Here is a 20,455-nt window from a genome sequence, read left to right on the forward strand (position 1 = left end):
ACAAAAAATGTTGTCGCAGGTCTGTTCTAATTGAGTTACAGACAGCAGGGAAACTTTAGTGCCAAATACAAATGCAACAAATCATTCAAAGGGATAGTTCACCCAAAAATGAAAATTCTCTCATCATTTACTCACCCTCATATCATCCCAGATGTGCATGACTGTTTTCTTCTGCAGAACACAAACAAAGATTTTTGGAAGAATATTTAAGCACTGTAGGTCCATACAATGCAAGTGAATGTGTAACACCATTATATAGGTCCACAAAGCATATAAGGGCAGTGCAAATGTAAATCATCCAATTCCAGTGGTTAAATCCATGTCTTCTGAAGAGATATGAGAGGTGTGGGTGAGAAACAGATCAATATTTGAGTTAATTTTTATGATCAATTTCCACATTTACATTCACATTCTTCTTTTGCTTTTGGCAATTTACATTCTTCATGCACATCGCCACCTACTGGGCAGGCAGGAGAATGTATATTTAAAAAGGACTTAAATATTGATCTGTTTCTCACCCACACATATCATATCACTTCTGATGACATGGATTTAACCACTTGAGTCGTATGGATTACTTATATGCTGCCTTTATGTGCTTTTTGGTGCTTCAAATTTTTGGTACTTGTTCATTTGCATTGTATGGACCTACAGAGCTGAAATATACAAAAAAAATGTCTTATATGCTCTGCAGAAGAAAGTAAGTTATACACATCTGAGATGGCATGAGGGTGAGTAAACGATGAGAGAATTTTCATTTTTGAGTGAACTATCCTTTTAAGTGTTTATAGTTAAAATAGCAAAAATAAAATGGCTTATTAACTTTTAAAAGGGACGATGCTGTGGCACAAATTCATCTGTCACTTGGTAAAACTAGTGAAATAAGGCAGATGCAAACATGGATAGGTTGTGTGATATGCCATCAACCTCAAAAACCATAAATAAAGCTAAGCAAGGTAAAAGAAAATATGACCTAGACTACATAAATATGGGTTCACTTGCAGCCAGGATAAACATTATGCAAACCACAGTGTTTTGTGCGAAATTAACTTATTTCAATGTTGGATGATTTGAGGATGCTAAGCAATTTTTGTACCATGTTGGGTCAATTTCATGTCCAATGTAAAATCTGGGTTCTGAAACTAAACCTGTTAAAAAGCATTGCTATAATACAGCTGTTGTGTACTCCAGATTCAGTTCTTCCTGTACTTTGGTTTTGAAACACTAACCTTTGTCTGTGGCGTGGTCCTGTAAAAAGACTTCCCAAGGCTGTTTCAGGTCTCCCTCGGAAGTCAAAAGCTTGAGAACTGGAAACAAAGGGGTACATTGTTCATGTTAAAAGACATAGTTCACCCACAAATTAAAATTCTGTCATTAATTACTCACTCTCATGTTGTTCCAAACCCAGGTGACTTTCTTTCCTCCGTGGAATGCAAAAGGAGATATTAGGCAACTCGGTGTTAGACATTTATTGTATGGAAAAAGATGCAATGAAAGCGAATGGTGACTGAGGCTAACATTCTGCCTAATATCTCATTTTGTGTTAAATAGAGGAAAGAAAGTGATACTGGTTTGAAACAATATGAGGGTGTGTAAATAATGACATAATTTTCATTTTGGGTGAGCTATCTCTTTGACATCACCTCTGTTTCTTATGGACCTCCTACTTTTTCCTTTATTTTTGTTTTGTCTACCGTCTTTCCCCTCCAGAGTACCTTTATTTGACCTGAACTCTCACCCAACACCTACTCTGTCACAAACATAGACTCCCTTGACAACAAGTCACATTTACAACATAATGACCCTAATAATACACGTCGTTGAAAATAACATCTTGTGAACATTTTTATGTGTTTTTTTTTTCTTGCACTTAAGAGCTCTAAAAGCAAAGTCAGTATAGACATTTCTGTGTTCTTTGTTTATTTGGTTAAGCACAATATAAAACCAAGTAAAACCTTGATTACCATGACCTTGTGTGACATCACCCATTATTGGGTGGTCCTCAGAGTCAACTGTGGGATCCCAGAGAGACAAGCGTATGATTTCACCTTCAGGACCCATTATTAAAGTGCCAACCGCTTTGCCTCCCTGCCATTCTGAAAACAAACACATTCAAAGAGTAAGACATTGAGAATGAAAAACTCTAACAAAGAAAAAGAAAAGAATGGAACATACAGTGAGCCCAAGAGGTATATGGGCAATTAAGTCACACTTAAAATGCATTAAATGTCATTGCATTAGACAACAAAATATCAAAACAGGTGGCATTTTTAAAGCAAGATAAAACAAGAACACATTCAAGCAAAATATTTCAGAAAAAGTAAGGCTTTAGATTATAAAAACAATACAATATAGTGTTTAACAATCCTATTGTCTTAAGAAATTGCACCTTCCTTTTGTCCTTTGGATCATTTTTGACCTGTATTAAAAACCATTCAAAATGCATAAATTCTTGATTACTGTAAAACACAACTAAAGACCCCCTTAATGAATATCTGTTTTGTTGTGGTCCAAAAGTGTATAATTATTTGGGAAAAAGGGCTACATTCTAAATATGAATGAATTAACATAATTGTTAAAGAAATAAAAAAGTTCTAAAACTTGGCAAATATTGGCAAAATATATAACAATTTTAGAAATGCATATTTTGCAAATTAATCACTATTGCCATTTCCAGCTATTAAAATGGACCCACTTTGTACGTCGATTGCAAAAAATCCATTATCCATTGGTGTAACATTTCCATAATGTGATGAACTACATCTGCGGTGACACTGTTTGGACATGTCTGTCAATTTGGGATGATACATCCGCTAGGTCTAGCATCATTTGTTTGCAGATGTCACTTGGTTTGATATTTTATATTATTTATTGTATGTAATGAAATTCTTATCTATTTCAGTGTGGCTTAAGTCTCCAAATCTAATTTTTGGGGCCACTGTAGGTCCCATTATCAAGTCTGTGATTATTAGAAGTGTTATTTAAATTCCAGATTTATATACTTACAGAATTATTGTGCTTATCTCAAATGCAAAAAAAAAAAAATACATTATATATGTAAGGAATAATTGACAATGGATCGTTGAATTATTGAAAAATAATGCACACCCAAGGTGGTAATACGGAGTGACCGTTGCACCTCGAGTGTGCATTATTTTTCAATAATGAATTGGGCCAGAGTCAATTATTCAGCTTATACCACGATTACCACACTTTAATATAACGTTCAGGGTTTTATCTCAAGACATTTTCTGGTTTTCGTCCCTAAAATGCTCTTGTGAGTGGAACAAATTTCTTCCGCCACGGATTCAGCATCTAGCTTTGATACAGCTCAAGCTTTCGTTGCTAGTTTGAAAACATCACTTCAGAACTGCTGTACTGGAGCACTTACTGCGTGTGTATGAGAGTTTGTGCATGAGTTTGTTTTTGAGGGATCGCAAGAGAGAAGCTCAGAAACTTAGAGAGATCGCCTGTGGGATTACCTTTATTTGTTGCAGCTCTCGTCAGAAGTAACATCACATCATAAAATCGTCAAGATGTATGTTTAAGCACTTTTCAGATGCGGCGAGTGTCGCCCTATTTCCGATGTAAACCTTAACCATTTTTTTTCAACCCTAATGAGATGCCAGTGACTGACATGACAGCTCTATTTCTTGCTCTCGAGTAAATGTGTGCGTAATGCATATATGTATGCGTGTCCACGTGTGTATGAGCTTAAGAGTGGGGGAGGTGGAGTGCGAGGGTGTTTCCCACAGATATTTCAGATAATATAGAAACTGTTGTATTGATCAAGTGTAACTAGCTTTGATACAGCTAAAGCCTTCATTGTTAGCTTCGTTAGAACTAGCAACGGAGGATGCGCTGCTTTTAGCAACGGAGGATGCGCTGCATGTGTGTGTGTACAGGTTTGGATGGTTTACGAGGACATTTTTTTCGGTTACAAACCTGTAATTACAAGGGTATTATGCTATAAATGTGGTTTATGAGGACATTTCTAGTGTCCCCATAATTCAAATTCACTTAAAAAATGTACTACACAATGTTTTTTGAAAATGTAAAAATGCAGAATGTTTATTGTGAGGGTTAGGTTTAGGGGACAGAATCTATAGTTCGTACAGTATAAAAATCATTGTCTATGGAGAGTCCTCATAAGGATAGCCGCACCAACAAACACACAGTGTGTGTGTGTGTGTGTGTGTGTGTGTGTGTGTGTGTGTGTGTGTGTGTGTGGGTGAGACGAGAGCGAAAGAGAGAGAGAGAGAAAGAGGAAGCCCAAGGATGCTTTTCAATTGAAATTGAAATAAATTTAGGATATTACAGAGATTGTTTGCCAGTCTTATTAAATGTACTTAACCAATGTCTTTCATTTATTTGGTTATTTTGTTGTGGTAGCCTATAGGGCTCTTTGAAATAACTGAAATAATTTGAAGTGATGTGGAACCGTTATGTGGTCAAGACCTGGAACTACTTCATAGCCGTGCGTTTCCTAGAAAAATAACTGCACATTTTAGAACATCCGTCAACCAATCAGAATTAGGCATTCAACAGACCTGTGGTATAAATTAATATATATATATAAATACATTTAAATTTGTATTTAATCTTGGATTGTTACATTGGAATGGTATTTGAATTATTTAATTTGGCTTTAGTTTGCAAATTGTACAAAGGAGGGTTTTCTTACTTGTAGTCACACCCAAACTGTATTACTGCATGACTTGATATGCAGGCATTAACAATTAACATTTCAGTGTTTTGTATAGTTTGAATGATTAACCCTGGTCTTGCCTGTCACCAGTGACTTCTAAGATATACCCTGCAGTGAACAGCTAACAGATGGCTTGCCTTTTTGTTGTCTCTCTTGAAATGTCTTGAATAGGATTGAGGAAGTTACCTCTCAACTCCAGAGGAAGACAGCCTCTTGTGTTTCCTGTCTGTGGTTCTGTTGTGTCGGCAGGTTCATGAAGGTTCTGTCTGTAGACCGCCATGGAGCTCTGTTTACCTGGACCCCTCCGGCCCACCAGGGGGGGCAATGGACCTTGGGGCAGATGTTGATCTGAGGGAACAACAGGACAGAAATCCAATTAAATTCATTAGTCTATCAACTAGTATTTAAAGCAATATAAGCCACTTGAGGCAATGATTTGACCATGTTTTTTGGAGATATGTTTTTGGGTATGACACAAAGCCACTCCCTTAACCCCTTTGATAATAAACTTTATAAACTGCCTTTTACAAATGACTTTGAATGTGACTTATCCAATCAGAATTTAGAGTCTGAACTATCGTTTTTATAAAGTTAGGTAAACTAGTACTTTAACATAAACTATATAAACTGAACAAGTTTCAACATTTCTTAATGCTTCATGACAGGAAATCTAGAAAACTAATTTCCCCCCTTATGTGGCATATTTCTTCTACCTCCTCTTTTACCCTATGGCAGTTCAGCATTCTGAGGCTTGTTTTGCTTGGGCCCCAGACCGCTAGTGGACAAGTGAACCTTAGCCTCTGTGTTGTTATTTACCCTATCTGCCCCTGAGATCTCCTCATTACCTGACTGTCCTCGCTCCCCACTGCTCTGGCTTCTCTTAAGGCTTTATTTAGCTGCAGCCTTAAGCACTGGCTGAACCACACATGGAGAAGTGCTCGGCCTTTACAGGGGGGGCTGTGCTTCTTCACCACTGCTGTGGCTACTCTATGAGCTTATTAAAACTCTGTATGAGGACAGTATGTGTAAACCAAGGAGAAGAGGAAAGGAGGTCAATATTACAGTATGAAAAAAATCACAAGGTTGTTTAAAGGCCATATGAAATCAAAACTGGGGTTTTGTGTATTTTTCTATAGGCTATGTCTATTAGATTTGAAGCAATCTATATGCTAGTATATACTCCTAAAAGTTGACCAAATTAACTTTTAGCAGATATGTACTTATTTCTTTCCCGGTAAAAAGGACCAAAAGACCAAAATCTACAACAGAAATATTTACTTTCTCACTGAAATTTCCTGACACGCACCAAGCTTTTAAAAACGTACTGATAGACATAACACATAAGCAAAACATATGCAGCACATAAGTATATTCTCAAGCACTTATTGAGTCTAAATAGATGCAAAACTTATATAATTTTAGTAGTAGACCCAAATAACAATAGTCATATCATACTGTTCATATGCTGTACTTGCTATAGTTTACTTCCATGTTGTTTCTTCATCAAATAGCCAATCACTGAAACAAAAGCGCCACAATGACTAACAAATAGCATGTAGCCCATAATATGTATGTATGTAAACGCATATGGAATACTGATAAATCACCATTGTTTTTAATTCATTGTTGCACAGAAAATGAAACGAGATATAGTATTTATTTGTATGTACAGTATATAGTACTTACGTAAGAAATAGATATTATGCAATGGTAAACTTATATAGATATAAAATAATCCTAAAAATATTATAATAATTTTTGGAGTGCAAAAAAAAAAATGCAATTTTGGTTTCTTTCTGTGTGCGTGTGTGTGTGTGTGTGTGTGTGTGTTACGTTATTTATAAGAGAGAGATTGAGGAATACTAAAGGGGTGTGGGCACAACTCCAAAAATGGATGAGGAACAGGGGGTGGAATGAGGTCCCAGATCACTAAATACCTGAGGTATGCATTTAAGATCTAACAAGAAGACTAAATTTGCACTTGAATGATGATCACAGGTGTTCTTACAATACATTTTTCAGTAATATTAGCTCTGTTTTGTCTTTTGAAAATGTTTGCCAAGTTTGACAAGACACCTGTTTTTTAATGGTTAGTGCTTCAGTTGTACAGAACCGGGCAAAAAGACTGATATTTAAAATGATCAAATGTCAAAAATGATATGCAATGATGGATTGTTGAGCTTGCTCATGCTACCTCACTCATCATAGGTCATGCATTTCTGCCAGCAAATAGTTTCAGCACTTTGTGTGTCTTATGTGAATCAGCAGAGACACTGCATTGATCTTGAATAAGAAAAACATATATCATTACCTGTCCCTAGAGCATCAGACCCAATGACATGACCCGGGTCCATCTCTATAATACTGAACTTGCTGTCAGTGAAAGGATCCTTTTCTCTTTGGGCCAGCCTCTCTGTATGCTCCACATCACCATATAGCTCACTGTCTTCAACAGGGGTCCCATGCATGGCATCTAAGGCATTAGATGAATTAGGTAGAGAAGACGAGCGATTAAAAGACTGGTGACATAATGAACAAATAGAACTGTTCAGATCCTAAAACCCAGATGAGAATTGGCATTTCCAAGCCATGGCTTCCAAAATTAATTAATGGGTCTGTGAATAGCACAATTTTAAGAGACTTTCCCGTTTAATTCTACAACATCAATTATATACAATCATACCTTAAACAAGTTGCTACACAAGAACTACAATTTTTGTAAGTAGACAACAGCTGTAGTACTTAGCAACTTGTTAGCAACATACATTTTTAAAGCACACAATGGTTTCAAAGTTCATGTTTGAGGTATGATAGTGCACAATTAATGTTGTTAAACAAATAGTCAATGTCTTTTTAAGTAATTAGCTTATTTTACAATAAGTTTGTATTTGTTAATATCAGTTAACACAACATGAACTAACAATGAACAATACTTTTACAGCAGTTATTAATCTTGGTTCATTTTAATTTATATATAAACAAATACATTTTTTACATTAGAATTTAGAACATTAGAAGTTTTAGATTAGAAGATACATTATAAGTTGTATACAATAGCATTAGTTAATGCCCCATGAACAAATATGGACAATAGAATTTTGATCAACATTAAAGGTGCTGTAAGCGATTTTAGCTGTTCTGGAACTTTCATGAGATGGAGCCGTTGTATTAGACATGACCCCTCATACCAAAACAGGACACTTATTTAAGTGATATCTTTCAGGGAAAAAGTTAAATTTTCTGCATACCATTTAATAAAACAAAAATATCGCTTAAACAGCACCTTTAACCAAGATTAATAAATGTTGTAAAAATATTGTTCATTGTTAGTTCATGTTACCTAATGCATTTACTAATGTTGATGAATGGAACCATATTGTAAAGGGTTAAAATTTCACTCAATCAAAAAACACTATTATAAAAATCACTTTAAGTTCCAGAGGGAACCCATGACAAATTAGCCTTCTAGGTTTGCCTACAAATGTATTTCAGGACTGAACATCTCCACTGATCATGCGATATTTAATGGTAATGAGTAGTGTGCAAAATGATATTGCCTACCATCTGGTTGATGAGTCTCTATATGCTCTGTTTGTGGAGGAAGAAGGACCAGCACTTTCCTGTGTATGCCTCTCTCTGAGTGGTTTTCTTGCGTAGTTCCCAATTTGATGTCGGGGAGATGTACATGTAGTTCTCGTTGCAGTGTATTCTTACAGCTCACCATTTCTTTTATTTCCGGTTTATTCTTTAAGACAATTCCCAAAGAATGACTTTATTTATTGCCATTTAAAGCTGGTGTGGCATTTTTCATGTTAAAATTAGGACTGTGAATCGATTAATACATTTGAACTAATAAATCGTACAGTTTTCTGTGATTAAAATATATTAGTTAACCATTAATATATTTACTTTATACTTTGTCTCAAATAACTTGCAAGAAATTGTTTAATGATCATTTATTTTAATGATTTAAATATGTACAATATAAAAATGTTAAAATGTTCAGGTTAATTATCCAAATTTTTACAGGTAAAAATCAAGTAAATATATACGTGCCATAAAATCAGTGGACCTGCTGTAATTAAAAATTTGGCAAAATCTTCTGCCGTTTTCAAGAGGACTTTTTTAATAATAGTATTTTATAAAAATTTTATTAAGCTTTATTGTCAAGATAAACTTAATTGTACATTGCGAATACATAATCAGACTCTATACATACAGATATAAATATAGATAGGGCACCAACCCTGATCGTGGAACACTCGCTGTGTCTGAAACCACCCCCTATCCACTATATAGTGCACTATTTCGAGTTTTCGCTATTTTGTAGGAGTGTCTGAATTCTGAGTGAGCCACTCGTTCCCTACTTTTGTTCACTCATTCTTACCCACAATGCACTCTAATTTCAAGTGTACATTTCAAGTACACTCGATGACGGTTAATTGCCCACAATTCACCATTGGGAAGACTTACAAGCTGGGAGTTTACATTTACATTTTATGCATTTGGCAGACGCTTTTATCCAAAGCGACTTACAGTGCACTTATTCCCCCCGGAGAAACCTGGAGTTAAGTGCCTTGCTCAAGGGCCCAACAGTGGAATCTTGGTGGTGCTGGGGCTTGAACCCCCAACCTTCTTGTCAGTAACCCTGAGCCTCAACCACTGAGCCACCACTGTAAATTACTTTTTGACAAATCATTACTTGATTAAAATAACATAATATCATATAGAGAGACAAAACATACAGATACATTTTAAAATGTACTCTTTATTTGATCATAAGTGTTTACTATATATAAACATTCACTGAACGTAAATAGTAAATCAAGCAAACATTCTGTCTAATATCTCCTTATTGTGTTGCATGGAAGAAAGAAAGTCATACGGGTTTGGAACAACATGAATGATGACAGAATTTCCATTAATAATAATAATTCTATAATACATGTTCAATGTGTATTATGTAATGGAATATAGGGGAGTAAATGTCTATAATGTCATTTGTGAAAGTAAAGAGTTACTCACTACTTGAGTACTCTTTTAATTGGATACTTTCTTACTCTTATTCTTATTAAGTTATTATTTATGGTAGTACTTTTACTTCTACTTGAGTAATTATGTTTTTGAAGTAATTGTACTTTTACTTGAGTACAGTTTTTGACTACTCTACCCACCTCTGCTTGCAGGTGAAGTCTCCATTCTCCTTTCAGTAAATCCTAGGGGTTTAGGATCGATTCATCATTTTCTCGATAAATCGATAAGTAATCCTGCTGATTCACATAGATCGCATAGATCTTGAAATATGATTTTTGAATCGAGAATTGTTAGTGCAGGTCAATAATCGATTTAAACTGTTAAAAATGTTATGAATTTCAATTCAACAAATGAGTATACAATTATTTTAGAATATATAAATATTAAATTAGTTACACGTGCGATATAAATGAGACCTGCGTGGCTTCCTTCTCTAAAGTGCCCTCGCAGCTCTCCCCTCACATAAGCACACTGCACTCTTCCATCGCCCGTCAAGAGATCTCGCCTGCTCTCTGTTCCATTCGTAACTCTCACTGAAACTTTATCTGAGCAGCTTTCAGAGTCTATCAAGCAGCCTAGGTCTGATATCTCCTCCAGATGGCCACTATCTCACAAGCAAATGAAAGCTCCCAATAGTGCTCTTGTCATGAGACAAACACGCTCAAACATTTTGATACAACTCCCTGTGTGGCTACTACAAGGTCTGAAATTAAGAGAAGGGGCTCCTAGCCGACCGCCTGGAGCGGTCAGGGTCGCTGCCAGGGGCGGAGGAGACCCCTACTAGCCGCTGAAACACGGCAGGGTCTGAGACCGCCGACCACGAGTGGGGAGGGGCTCACTGCCGACTGCCTGGAGCAGGAGAACTCCTGCCAGGGGCAGGGGAGACCCCTTCTGTTCCCTGAGAACGTGGCGGGGTGTTCCGTCTGACAGGGGCTGGAGGCCTGCCTCCATAAAAGGCCGACTGCGGACGGCGGTGCAACAGAGAGAGAATGTTTATGGCCAGCTGTCCGTCCTGTGTGTGTGTGTTTGTGTCGTTTCGTTTATTTCTTCATTAAACTATTATTTATATTGTCAAGCCAGTTCTCACCTCCTACTTTCCATTGAACTGCTTTACAAAGAGGTTTTGCAAAAGTATTGCTATTTTAATTGTTCACTAAGCACATTGCAGCAGTTTAAAAGCTCTTATGTTATTGCATCTTTCTGTCTGAAATACCATAATGAACTAGTCTGCTTTGAGGATTGTTATTACCAAATACATTGGATGATTGGTTATGATGTATTTTAAATTTGGTGTCATTGCACTCTGTGTTTTGTAAATGCCTGACGAAGGTTGTGTGACTGAAACGTTGTAATACATGTTTTGTAATATTCCTTGCAAGCTATGGTTGTATACAGGAATTTTTACTACAGTATACTCTATGTCCTACGCACCAACCTATTTTTCAGGTGTTCTAGGATAGTTGTTCATTGTTTGTATTACCAAATACAGAATTCTTACCATTGTTAAAATGCTGTCAGAGCCTGAGTTGACCAGTGGGCTCTGGTTAATGGAAGGTAGGTGGAAGATGTTGGAGCTGTAATCCGTTTCTGTGTTCACTCTCCTTACAAAAGTTTCACCGCCACAATGTCTCACTAAAGCAAACAAAGTTAGCAAAATAAACATCATGTCCATGACTTCTTGTTTTATCTGGATATCAGACCTGGATTTAACACTAGTGCCAGATTTTGAACTGTCAGTGTTGTAGTTCTTCTCTTGGTGTACAGGTTTAGATGTTTAGTTCTTGTAGCTCAACTGGTAGAGCATGGCACTAGCAATGCCAAAGTCATGGGCTCAATTCCCATGGAACACAAACTGATATAATGTATAGCTTTAAAGCACTATAAGTCTCTTTGGATAAAAGTGTATGCCTAAGACTAAATGTAATGTTTTGGTAGAATTAATAGTCTTACTCTGGCGGAATCCCTCCATGTATCCACCGTAGTAGTTGATCCGTGAGAGTGGGCTGTTTTCCAAAGAGGGGTCCACATACACTGACTTCAGAGTGCACGTCTCTCCAACACCATTTCCAATCTCTATCAGACTACGTTTCCCATGACCATTTAGATCCTTGGTATGGTCAAACAAATGCGGGACAATTTTGTGTTTGTCAAAGCAAAGTAAGGCATAGCTATATTATGGCATCTTAATTTAGAAAAAAACTAACACTGAAACTTCAAATGCAGCCAGTGGCTATCATTTGAATGTTTGCATTAACAGATCTATTCCTAGTACTTCATTCTGAAGTTACAAATATGTAATTCTTTACATAAACAATAGTAAATTACATTATAGACAGAAATTAGTGAATAAAATGAAATCAGACACAGTTAAAAGTCAGATGATTACTATTAACTAGACCTTTCCAAAAATCTGATCCACGGAAAAGGCTCAGTGCCAATTACATGGTTAGAGATATAGAGAGGGATGCTACATCACTGTCGGAAAAGAAAAGAGCTGAATGAATGAAACTGTGAGTAAATGGAGACATTATTCAGAGATGCAGGGTTATTGGACCCACTGTTTGATCTTCAGTCTGATCTGTAGTGTCTGCTTGAGTAGGCTCTGTCTCAGGGATGGGACTCATCTGAGGTCTGCATGTGTCAACCTCTATCCTGAGACTTAGTTTTTTCTTCTCTTTTAGCTTCTTTTGGTCTTTGTGATATTTTGTCTTAAAGGCCATTTGTTCATCTGGAATCAAGGTCATTAAAGTCATTATGTTATAATAAAACATATTCTACAAATGAAATTCTATTTCGCACTAAACACAAGCTCCTCATAAAAGAAACTCTCTCTAAATTCTGGATGTAAAATTATTTACATTAAACAGCACAGTTGGAATGGTTTACATTTTAAGAACAAGTTTTTCTTTACTTTTGGTTAAAATCCAGACATAATTCTTTCATTCCTTTTTTTCTTTTCATTTCTCCCAAATTTGGAATGCCCAATCCCCAATGCGCTCTAAATCATCAAGGTGGTGGGTGCCAGAGGACCAATCCGGGTGGCAGAGGACGAATCTCAGTTGACTCCGCGTCTGAGACTGTCAATCCCCGCATCTTATCACGTGGGTTGTTGAGCACATAACTGCAGAGACCTAGCATGTGTAGAGGCATCACACTATTCTCCGCGGCATCCACGCACAACTCACCACATGCCCCGAGAACCACATTATAGCGACATGAAGAGGTTAACCCAACGTGACTCTACCCATCCTAGCAACCGGGCCAATTGGTTGCTTATGAAGCCTGACTGGAGTCATTCAGCATGCACTGTATTTGAAAATTCTTTCATTTCTTACATGAATAGAGTGCATTCAGAGGCAAATATCTGATATACTTATCTCAAAGACGTAAACATTTACCATCTGAATGGACCCTGCTCTACTTTAACCAAACACTGGCTCAAAAAAAGAATAGCTTATGAACCATTTGCACAGTACACAGGATGTTGCTGATCTAAACAAAGATTGTATTGGAATAGCCAACATTTATCTGATCGTTAGTGTCATTTGTTTTAGATTTCGTTAACTGTACCTTTTGTCAGATGAGCAGCTTTCTCCTGGCTTTGTATATGTACCAAACCCTCAGTTATGGGGGGTAGAGGGCCCAGGGGTGCCCTGTTGGGCCGAGGTGAACTGAGGAATCGTGGCTGGTATCTGACCTCTCCACCTATCACTGCTGAAAAAGAATGATATATGATTATATAATAGATATTTAATGTATATAAAAAGAGATACAAAGAAATTCCCTTGACAAAACCTAAAAGGAACAGTTCACCCTCATGTCGTCTCAAACTCGTATAACTGTCTTTCTTCCGCAGAACAGAGATTTGATGTGAATATAAAACCTAACTCCTTCACTATAAATCTTGACAATGCAATCTCTAGGCACGATCATGATTTCAAGCATGATTACACTTCACAGTGCTTGATGCATGCATAAAGTCTTAACATTTTGGTCTGTTCTCACCCAAAACCGATTGGATCACTTCAGAAGACATGGATTAAACCACTTGAGTTGTTTGGATTACCTTTTTGTCCTTTTGGGAGCTTGAAAGTTTAGATCCCATTATTTTGCATTGTATGGCTATATTCACATCATATCTCCATTAATATATCTTTGTTTGTGTTCCGCAGAAGAAAGAAAGACATGAGTTTGAAATGGCATCAGGTTGAGTAAATAATTAGATAATTATCATTTTGGATTAAATATTCCTTTCAAATTTGTCTACTTTAAATCTGTAACATGAACTATAATGTAACACAAAAAATCTGTCTTTATATTGTCTGTAAAATAAACCATAAAATGTTGGCCTTTTTGCCAGATCAGATTAAGGTTCATCCTCACCTTTAACCTGACTTGAATTATAGGACTTCTCTGCAGTTCTCTGATGCAGGTGGATGTGCTTGGAGGCATGTTTAGGATCTGGTAATAATGGGTGTGTTACACCAGCAAGAGATACAACTTTTGACTATAGGAGAAACAAAAATCAGATGTAAAGAGCACTTGTGTTTGATTTTCACATCTTCATGATTCCTCAGGCTTCTCCAAACATGGAAATGTTCGACATTATCGATCTCTCCTGTCTCATTTTGAACCACTGAAACATAATGTTCACGTATTTACAAGGTGATTTGTCTTTTTTAGTATGATGGATTTCTCTCCACCTGGTCTCTTCTTTGTATTAAATGTCAGCAGAGAATGCAGATGTGAATGCAGAGCTCTAAGTCGTACTGGAATTCATTTGGATGCAATACCTTGAATTACTTTCAAAAGAATATAGTCAAGTGGTTTTTTCAAGTCAAGTGGTTTTTATTGACGTTTCAACCATATACAGTTAGTGCAGTACACAGCAAAACGAGACAACGTTCCTCCAGGACCATGGTGCTACATAAAAACAACAAAGGACCAACACAGGACCACATGAGACAACACAACGAAATACAATACCTATATAAAAAAAAACCTACATACACCTATATAAAGTGCACGTGCAAACATGTGCAAAAAGTACAGGACAGTACAACAAATTTCTGACAATGAACAGGACAATAGACCAGTACTCAGTAGTGCAAAAAGATGACAGTTTCTAAAAATGTAAACATAACATACTATGAGATAATGTTCTATGCACATAGCAGTTATTGAGGTAGCAGACAGTTATAAAGTGACAGTAATTAAAGTGCAACTCAGGACACGTGTGTGTCAAACCAGTCTCTGAGTATTGAGGAGTCTGATGGCTTGGGGGAAGAAGCTGTTACACAGTCTGGCCGTGAGGGCCCGAATGCTTCGGTACCTCTTGCCAGACGGGAGGAGGGTAAAGAGTTTGTGTGAGGGGTGTGTGGGGTCGTCCACAATGCTGGTTGCTTTGTGGATACAGTGTTTTTTGTAAATGTCTTTGATGGAGGGAAGAGAGACCCCAATGATCTTCTCAGCTGTCCTCACTATCCTCTGCAGGGCTTTGCGGTCCGAAACGGTGCAAGTCCCAAACCAGGCAGTGATGCAGCTGCTCAGGATGCTCTCAATAGTCCCTCTATAGAATGTAGTGAGGATGGGGGTTGGGAGATGTGCTTTCCTCAGCCTTCGAAGAAAGTAGAGACGCTGCTGGGCTTTCTTGGTGATAGAGCTGGTGTTGAGGGACCAGGTGAGGTTCTCCGCCAAGTGAACACCAAGGAATTTGGTACTTTTGACGATCTCCACAGAGGAGCCGTCGATGTTCAGCGGAGTGTGTTCACCTTGTGCTCTCCTAAAGTCAACAACCATATCTTTTGTTTTGTCGACATTCAGGGACAGGTTGTTGGCTCTACACCAGTTTGTCAGCCGCTGCACCTCCTCTCTGTATGCTGACTCGTCGTTCTTGCTGATGAGACCCACCACGGTCGTGTCATCGGCGAACTTGATGATGTGATTCGAGCTGTGCATTGCTGCACAGTCGTGAGTCAGCAGAGTGAACAGCAGTGGACTGAGCATATAATAGATAACCAAAATGTTTTGATCTCCCGGGTTGAACATTTAACAATAATAAAGAGAAACCAGGTTCCAGACTTTCAACAGAATTTAGCAGAGGCTTCGACAGTTTAAAATCAGTTAACTTAAAACCCTTTAGAGGAGAAAAAAAAAGATGTTGCACTGACCTACATTAGCAATTCTCTGTTCACATAACATAGTTTTTTGTTTGTTTAACTTCCAAACACTATTTGTCCTAGATTATCTCTGTTCATGAAATCATCATTAAATGTTATTTTGTGGTTGTGTGTTGTTATGGCTATAATTATAAGCATTATTCATTTGAATTCAGTGGTGAGGATGACTGTGTTACCTTACAAAGCCAAAACGCATTAATGTCTACAAAGTTTTTTAATTGTCCTGTCAATTGTGGATTATTAAATGTATTTATTAAATAAATGATCAAATCTCTGTTATCTCTGAATCTGAGCATAGCTGAGCCAAACCCGTCTGTCACGGGACAGATCATATTCTAATGCTGCATTCCATTCAACTCGGAAAGTCTGATTTTCAAAAGTACTAAGGAACGCAACTTGAAGTTGGAATTCCAACTTGGAAACTCGTGAGGAAATTTTCAACTCTGATTTCGCTGAGATGCAGATGCGTGACATCACACAAACATGTCACCACCCAGGGAGATGTACAAAGTAAGTGATAAACATTCAAACATTTTACTTAATAATATCGATAGATCCTACATTACATGATATTAAAGCTTGTTTATCAAACGTTTGCAGAGACAGGTGTTCAAAACATGGTAAATTATACTCTCTTTTGATAATCATACACCTGTAGCACAACTGCTAGTGCTGCAGAATGTTTATCAATTGGGTTGCAAGGAGACATCTCTGGTGACAGTCAAACCCCTGCTAAGCTAACGGGAGCATTACAGTTTTGTTTCCTTACATGTCATCAGGAATCAGGCAGTATAATGCCTTTATGGTCTGAGATTGGTGATATCAAGTAGGAACACCCCACATACAAGTTTGAATAGAACGCAGCATAAAGGCCAAAGTATACTTCAGTTTTCCACATGCCGCTACATCTCACGCATGGTGCTTGTGACGTGAATTTTGTCATCAACTCAGTCTGCAAGGGCTGTCTGTGTGCAGGCTAGTTTTTCTAGACATGCGGACAGACATGCTGCATTGCAGACGAAGTCGGATGTGGGAATATTTGAGTTGAAATTTACCACTTCTGACCTCAGTGCATTCCAGACAATCACATGCCATGGTCACATGAACCCTTACAAAAATCAAGAGTTCATGGAAAATTGGCCGCAAAGTCACCACTGATTATTTTCACATTCAAATGATTTTTGCGGCAAACTACTTAAAAGTTTGTTTTTATGCTTCACAAAACCCAGCTCTGGTTTATGCTTGGAGGTTGAGCCATCTTGGAAATTATGTTAAATCATGCTACTGGCTGAAGTCGGGGTTGATCGATCTACCTGGAGTTCACAAGTCGGATGTCCGACTTCAAGCGACATTCCAGTCATTATTTTCATGACGGAGGTGGGAAAATCCAGAGTTAAGAGCTGTCTGGAATGCAGAATAAGTATCGGTGCATCTACACATGCGCCTAGTATTGACTGTACTAAATGGGTATCACAAAATAGTGAACATGCATTGAACGCATCCGTATGCGCTCATCATCAAAAGAGTATACTTTGAAAGGCTGCTCACTCAACCATGTGTGAAATGGAACGGCATGCAGAAAAAACAAAGTATACACTAAAGGTTCGGTCACACTAGACTTTGGCTCCATTCGCTCCCATTCAAATGCATGCAAACAGGAGCGACTTGAAAATGCAAGCTCATGCGAAGAACACATATTTCAAAACAGTGTGTTTTTATTTATGCAGAAAAGTGAGTTGATGGTATTTTAATTATTTTTGAATAAATTATTTTTGGATATTTGTGATTTATTATTTAGAAAAACTAGAAGCCCTCAAGTGTGACATCAATCCAGTCAATTGCAGTGTCCGAAATAATTTTGCATGCTCAAAGGCTAGTGTGACTGTGGCTTCATTTTAAGAGACCCGATTCTGGTCATTACTCAATTTTAACAATGTGTAGTTACTGTGGTTTGCCTTTGTTTGGCAGTATGGTGGCATTTTTTAGTTCTCTGTCCCTGTAGCACACCTGTGCTTTTTACATTCAGCTGTAGTTAGAATGTGACAGATTGGGCTTACAGACAGGCCACCCACACTGAAGAACCGTCTCTCTGGATTCTCGCCAAATGCCTGTCCAAACCCTCATCTCTATGAGGTAAACACGCTGATTACTGCATTCAGCTCTCATCACCTGGATCATTCCCCTTCTGCCCTGAGAGGTTGCCATTTCGGTCACATACTGCAGCAATTTATCAGTATCATTGTTGTTGCCTCTTTCCTGCTGATCACAGAGTACTTGTGCAGTTTCTCTTCTGCTTGTTAATGCGGGTTTATGTTTGGATGATGGAAGCTGGTCTCTAGATTTGAAAAAGGAAGCCACCATGGAGTTCACTTTTTCATTCAAGGCACACACCTGATTTGTTCATGGGTTCCTTTGATCTCAATCCGCTTCAACAGATGATTTTTTTATGCCTCAGAAAGAGGACAGATTAAATGTACATACAATGAAGGAACAGTCAAGGGCTGTGGCGCATTAACAGTTTGTGGTGGACCGGAATTGGATAGGTTATGGACTGTGTGCTTATATGAAATCCCTCAGGACATCTTTATTAAGATGTGCAGCTCACATCTCACGGAGGTCAAATGGAACATTATAGGTAAATTGCAAGTTTGATTGACCCGGAATGTGTGGAAATTGGAGACACCTTAAGGACTGACCACATATGTGTGGTGCATACTGACTGCAGCCTTATCTACCCAGCCCAGGTGCAGCTAAACCTCTCAGTATAGCCCGAGTGAAAGATTATGGAATGAAATGTAAAATGAATATACCACACTTCACCTACTCGCCTTAGGGATGGGGTTACATCTCAGGCCAGGAGAGTAGTGGTACTGCAATCAGGGCTTGTAAACTAATACTGCCACCAAATCTGTCACCCTGACCTGAACCTGAGTTTCAACTTTAGGTGGGCAGTAAAATTCAAGAAGATTTATTTTGGCCTCTAAAATTTATGTCCAACCTCTCTTGCTCTATAGCAATCAGGAGGCAACTTCAGGCAGGACTGCACAATGGTTAATTTATAATAGATCTAGGCCTCCTAACTGAAGAAATTGGACAGATAAGGGACTGTTTCATGCAGTATGTTTTATTTTTTAGACTCCTGCTCTTTGCTCCATCCAGCTGTCTTTGTTGCCTATACAGCTGGAGCTGTGCTGACTGCCCCTTGCTGACTTATTACAGAATTTACTTTTTGAACACATTATTTGTACAAATATAATTAATGGGATTGAATTAATGTGTTAAATCAACCGGCTTACTAAAAATGCAATTCACTTCATTCACCTCATCAACACTTCCAGTTTAGGCCACTGGGGGCAGTGGTCTCAATTTCAATAAGAACAGTCCGATTTCAGCAGCATAACTTTCAACCTCCTCTCACTGAATTCATAATGTAATTAGTCTGATTTTGCAGTTGTTTAAATAGAACCTGCTCAATTTATCTACAGCACATACTGTATATACCTGCTTTTTTCCATAAGCCAAAATAGCTCCAGTTAGGTCCTGCAGTGTGTGCAGCTGATTCTCCAATTCCTGTTTAGGGCAGCTAGGAGCCTTTCTTTTCCTGTTAACCTGGCCAGATTGGTATGACAGGGCAAGATCCTCTGAATAAAGTATAAGAGGCCCTCTCCGTGTACTGTAGGTCTTAGGGGGCACTGGCTCCATGCCTCCAAGAAATCGACCACTACTGGTAAGACGAAGCAGTGTAGGCTGGGTTTTCCAGTTAAAGTAATCCTAGTGGAGTAATTTTCCATTGAGTGTTCAAGAGCAGTCAAAAACATTTCAAATATATATAGACCGGTATACAAGAATAATTTACTGTACCTCTGGTTCAAAGCAGACCTCCAGCCTTCCATAATGGCCATCTTGATCTGGCACAACTTGACCATGTCCACGACTCAGCAAAGACAGAACAAAATCTTTCATTGTGTTTTGATAATGTGCTTTTGAATGAATACTGAAAAAAAGATCACATAAATACGAATGTCAAAAAATATGATCCTATCATGATTGTGGTATTATTATCATCATTTTACAACAACTTTTACATTTCTGATCAACAATTTTTTTTCAACAACAAAAAAAAAGCTAATTACCCAAGGCCCTTTTATTACATTAAAAGCCCTTTTTAATCAGAGTAGCATTCTCTACTTGTTATTTTATAAGCATTGTAATTTTTTCTTGCAAAGACATTTTTATTCTGTAATATTGTTATACTATAAAACAACCGTAATATTGATTAAAAAATATATGATTAAAAAAAATGGTCAAACCTTTTTGTAACTAAGTGAAACACAAGAATTCAAATCAGTAATTTGCACAGTTGTTAAACACACTTCTTTGTTCACTCTTGTTCTCCTACCTTGGTTTCTGCCACAAATTGCTCAGTTCTCTCTCCTCAGAGACCATTTCTAGAATTCAGAATGCATTTCAGATTTCTTCGCCATCCCTGCCTGATACTTTTACACTACTACAAAACAATGTCGGGCCATGTTAC

At 37.7% G+C, this 20,455-nt stretch overlaps 1 protein-coding gene across 1 annotated transcript in view; it reads right to left on the reverse strand.

The window, feature by feature from the left end:
- Positions 1-20,455, reverse strand: part of LOC127655151 (uncharacterized) — a 51,639-nt gene extending 31,184 nt beyond the window's left edge. Inside the window, exons 1-13 of the mRNA XM_052142795.1 lie at positions 20,321-20,455; positions 19,783-19,915; positions 19,423-19,692; positions 14,126-14,249; positions 13,313-13,456; positions 12,301-12,470; positions 11,693-11,849; positions 11,241-11,374; positions 8,270-8,453; positions 7,020-7,181; positions 4,895-5,056; positions 1,965-2,096; positions 1,230-1,307 (exon numbers count right to left, since the gene is read on the reverse strand). Coding sequence (XP_051998755.1) covers positions 1,230-1,307; positions 1,965-2,096; positions 4,895-5,056; positions 7,020-7,181; positions 8,270-8,453; positions 11,241-11,374; positions 11,693-11,849; positions 12,301-12,470; positions 13,313-13,456; positions 14,126-14,249; positions 19,423-19,692; positions 19,783-19,915; positions 20,321-20,367 — 1,897 coding nt within the window. The 5' untranslated portion in view covers positions 20,368-20,455. The remainder of the gene's footprint in view (positions 1-1,229; positions 1,308-1,964; positions 2,097-4,894; positions 5,057-7,019; positions 7,182-8,269; positions 8,454-11,240; positions 11,375-11,692; positions 11,850-12,300; positions 12,471-13,312; positions 13,457-14,125; positions 14,250-19,422; positions 19,693-19,782; positions 19,916-20,320) is intronic.

The sequence above is a fragment of the Xyrauchen texanus genome, chromosome 14 (assembly GCF_025860055.1).
Source record: "Xyrauchen texanus isolate HMW12.3.18 chromosome 14, RBS_HiC_50CHRs, whole genome shotgun sequence".
In the NCBI taxonomy this organism is placed as follows: Eukaryota; Metazoa; Chordata; class Actinopteri; order Cypriniformes; family Catostomidae; genus Xyrauchen; species Xyrauchen texanus.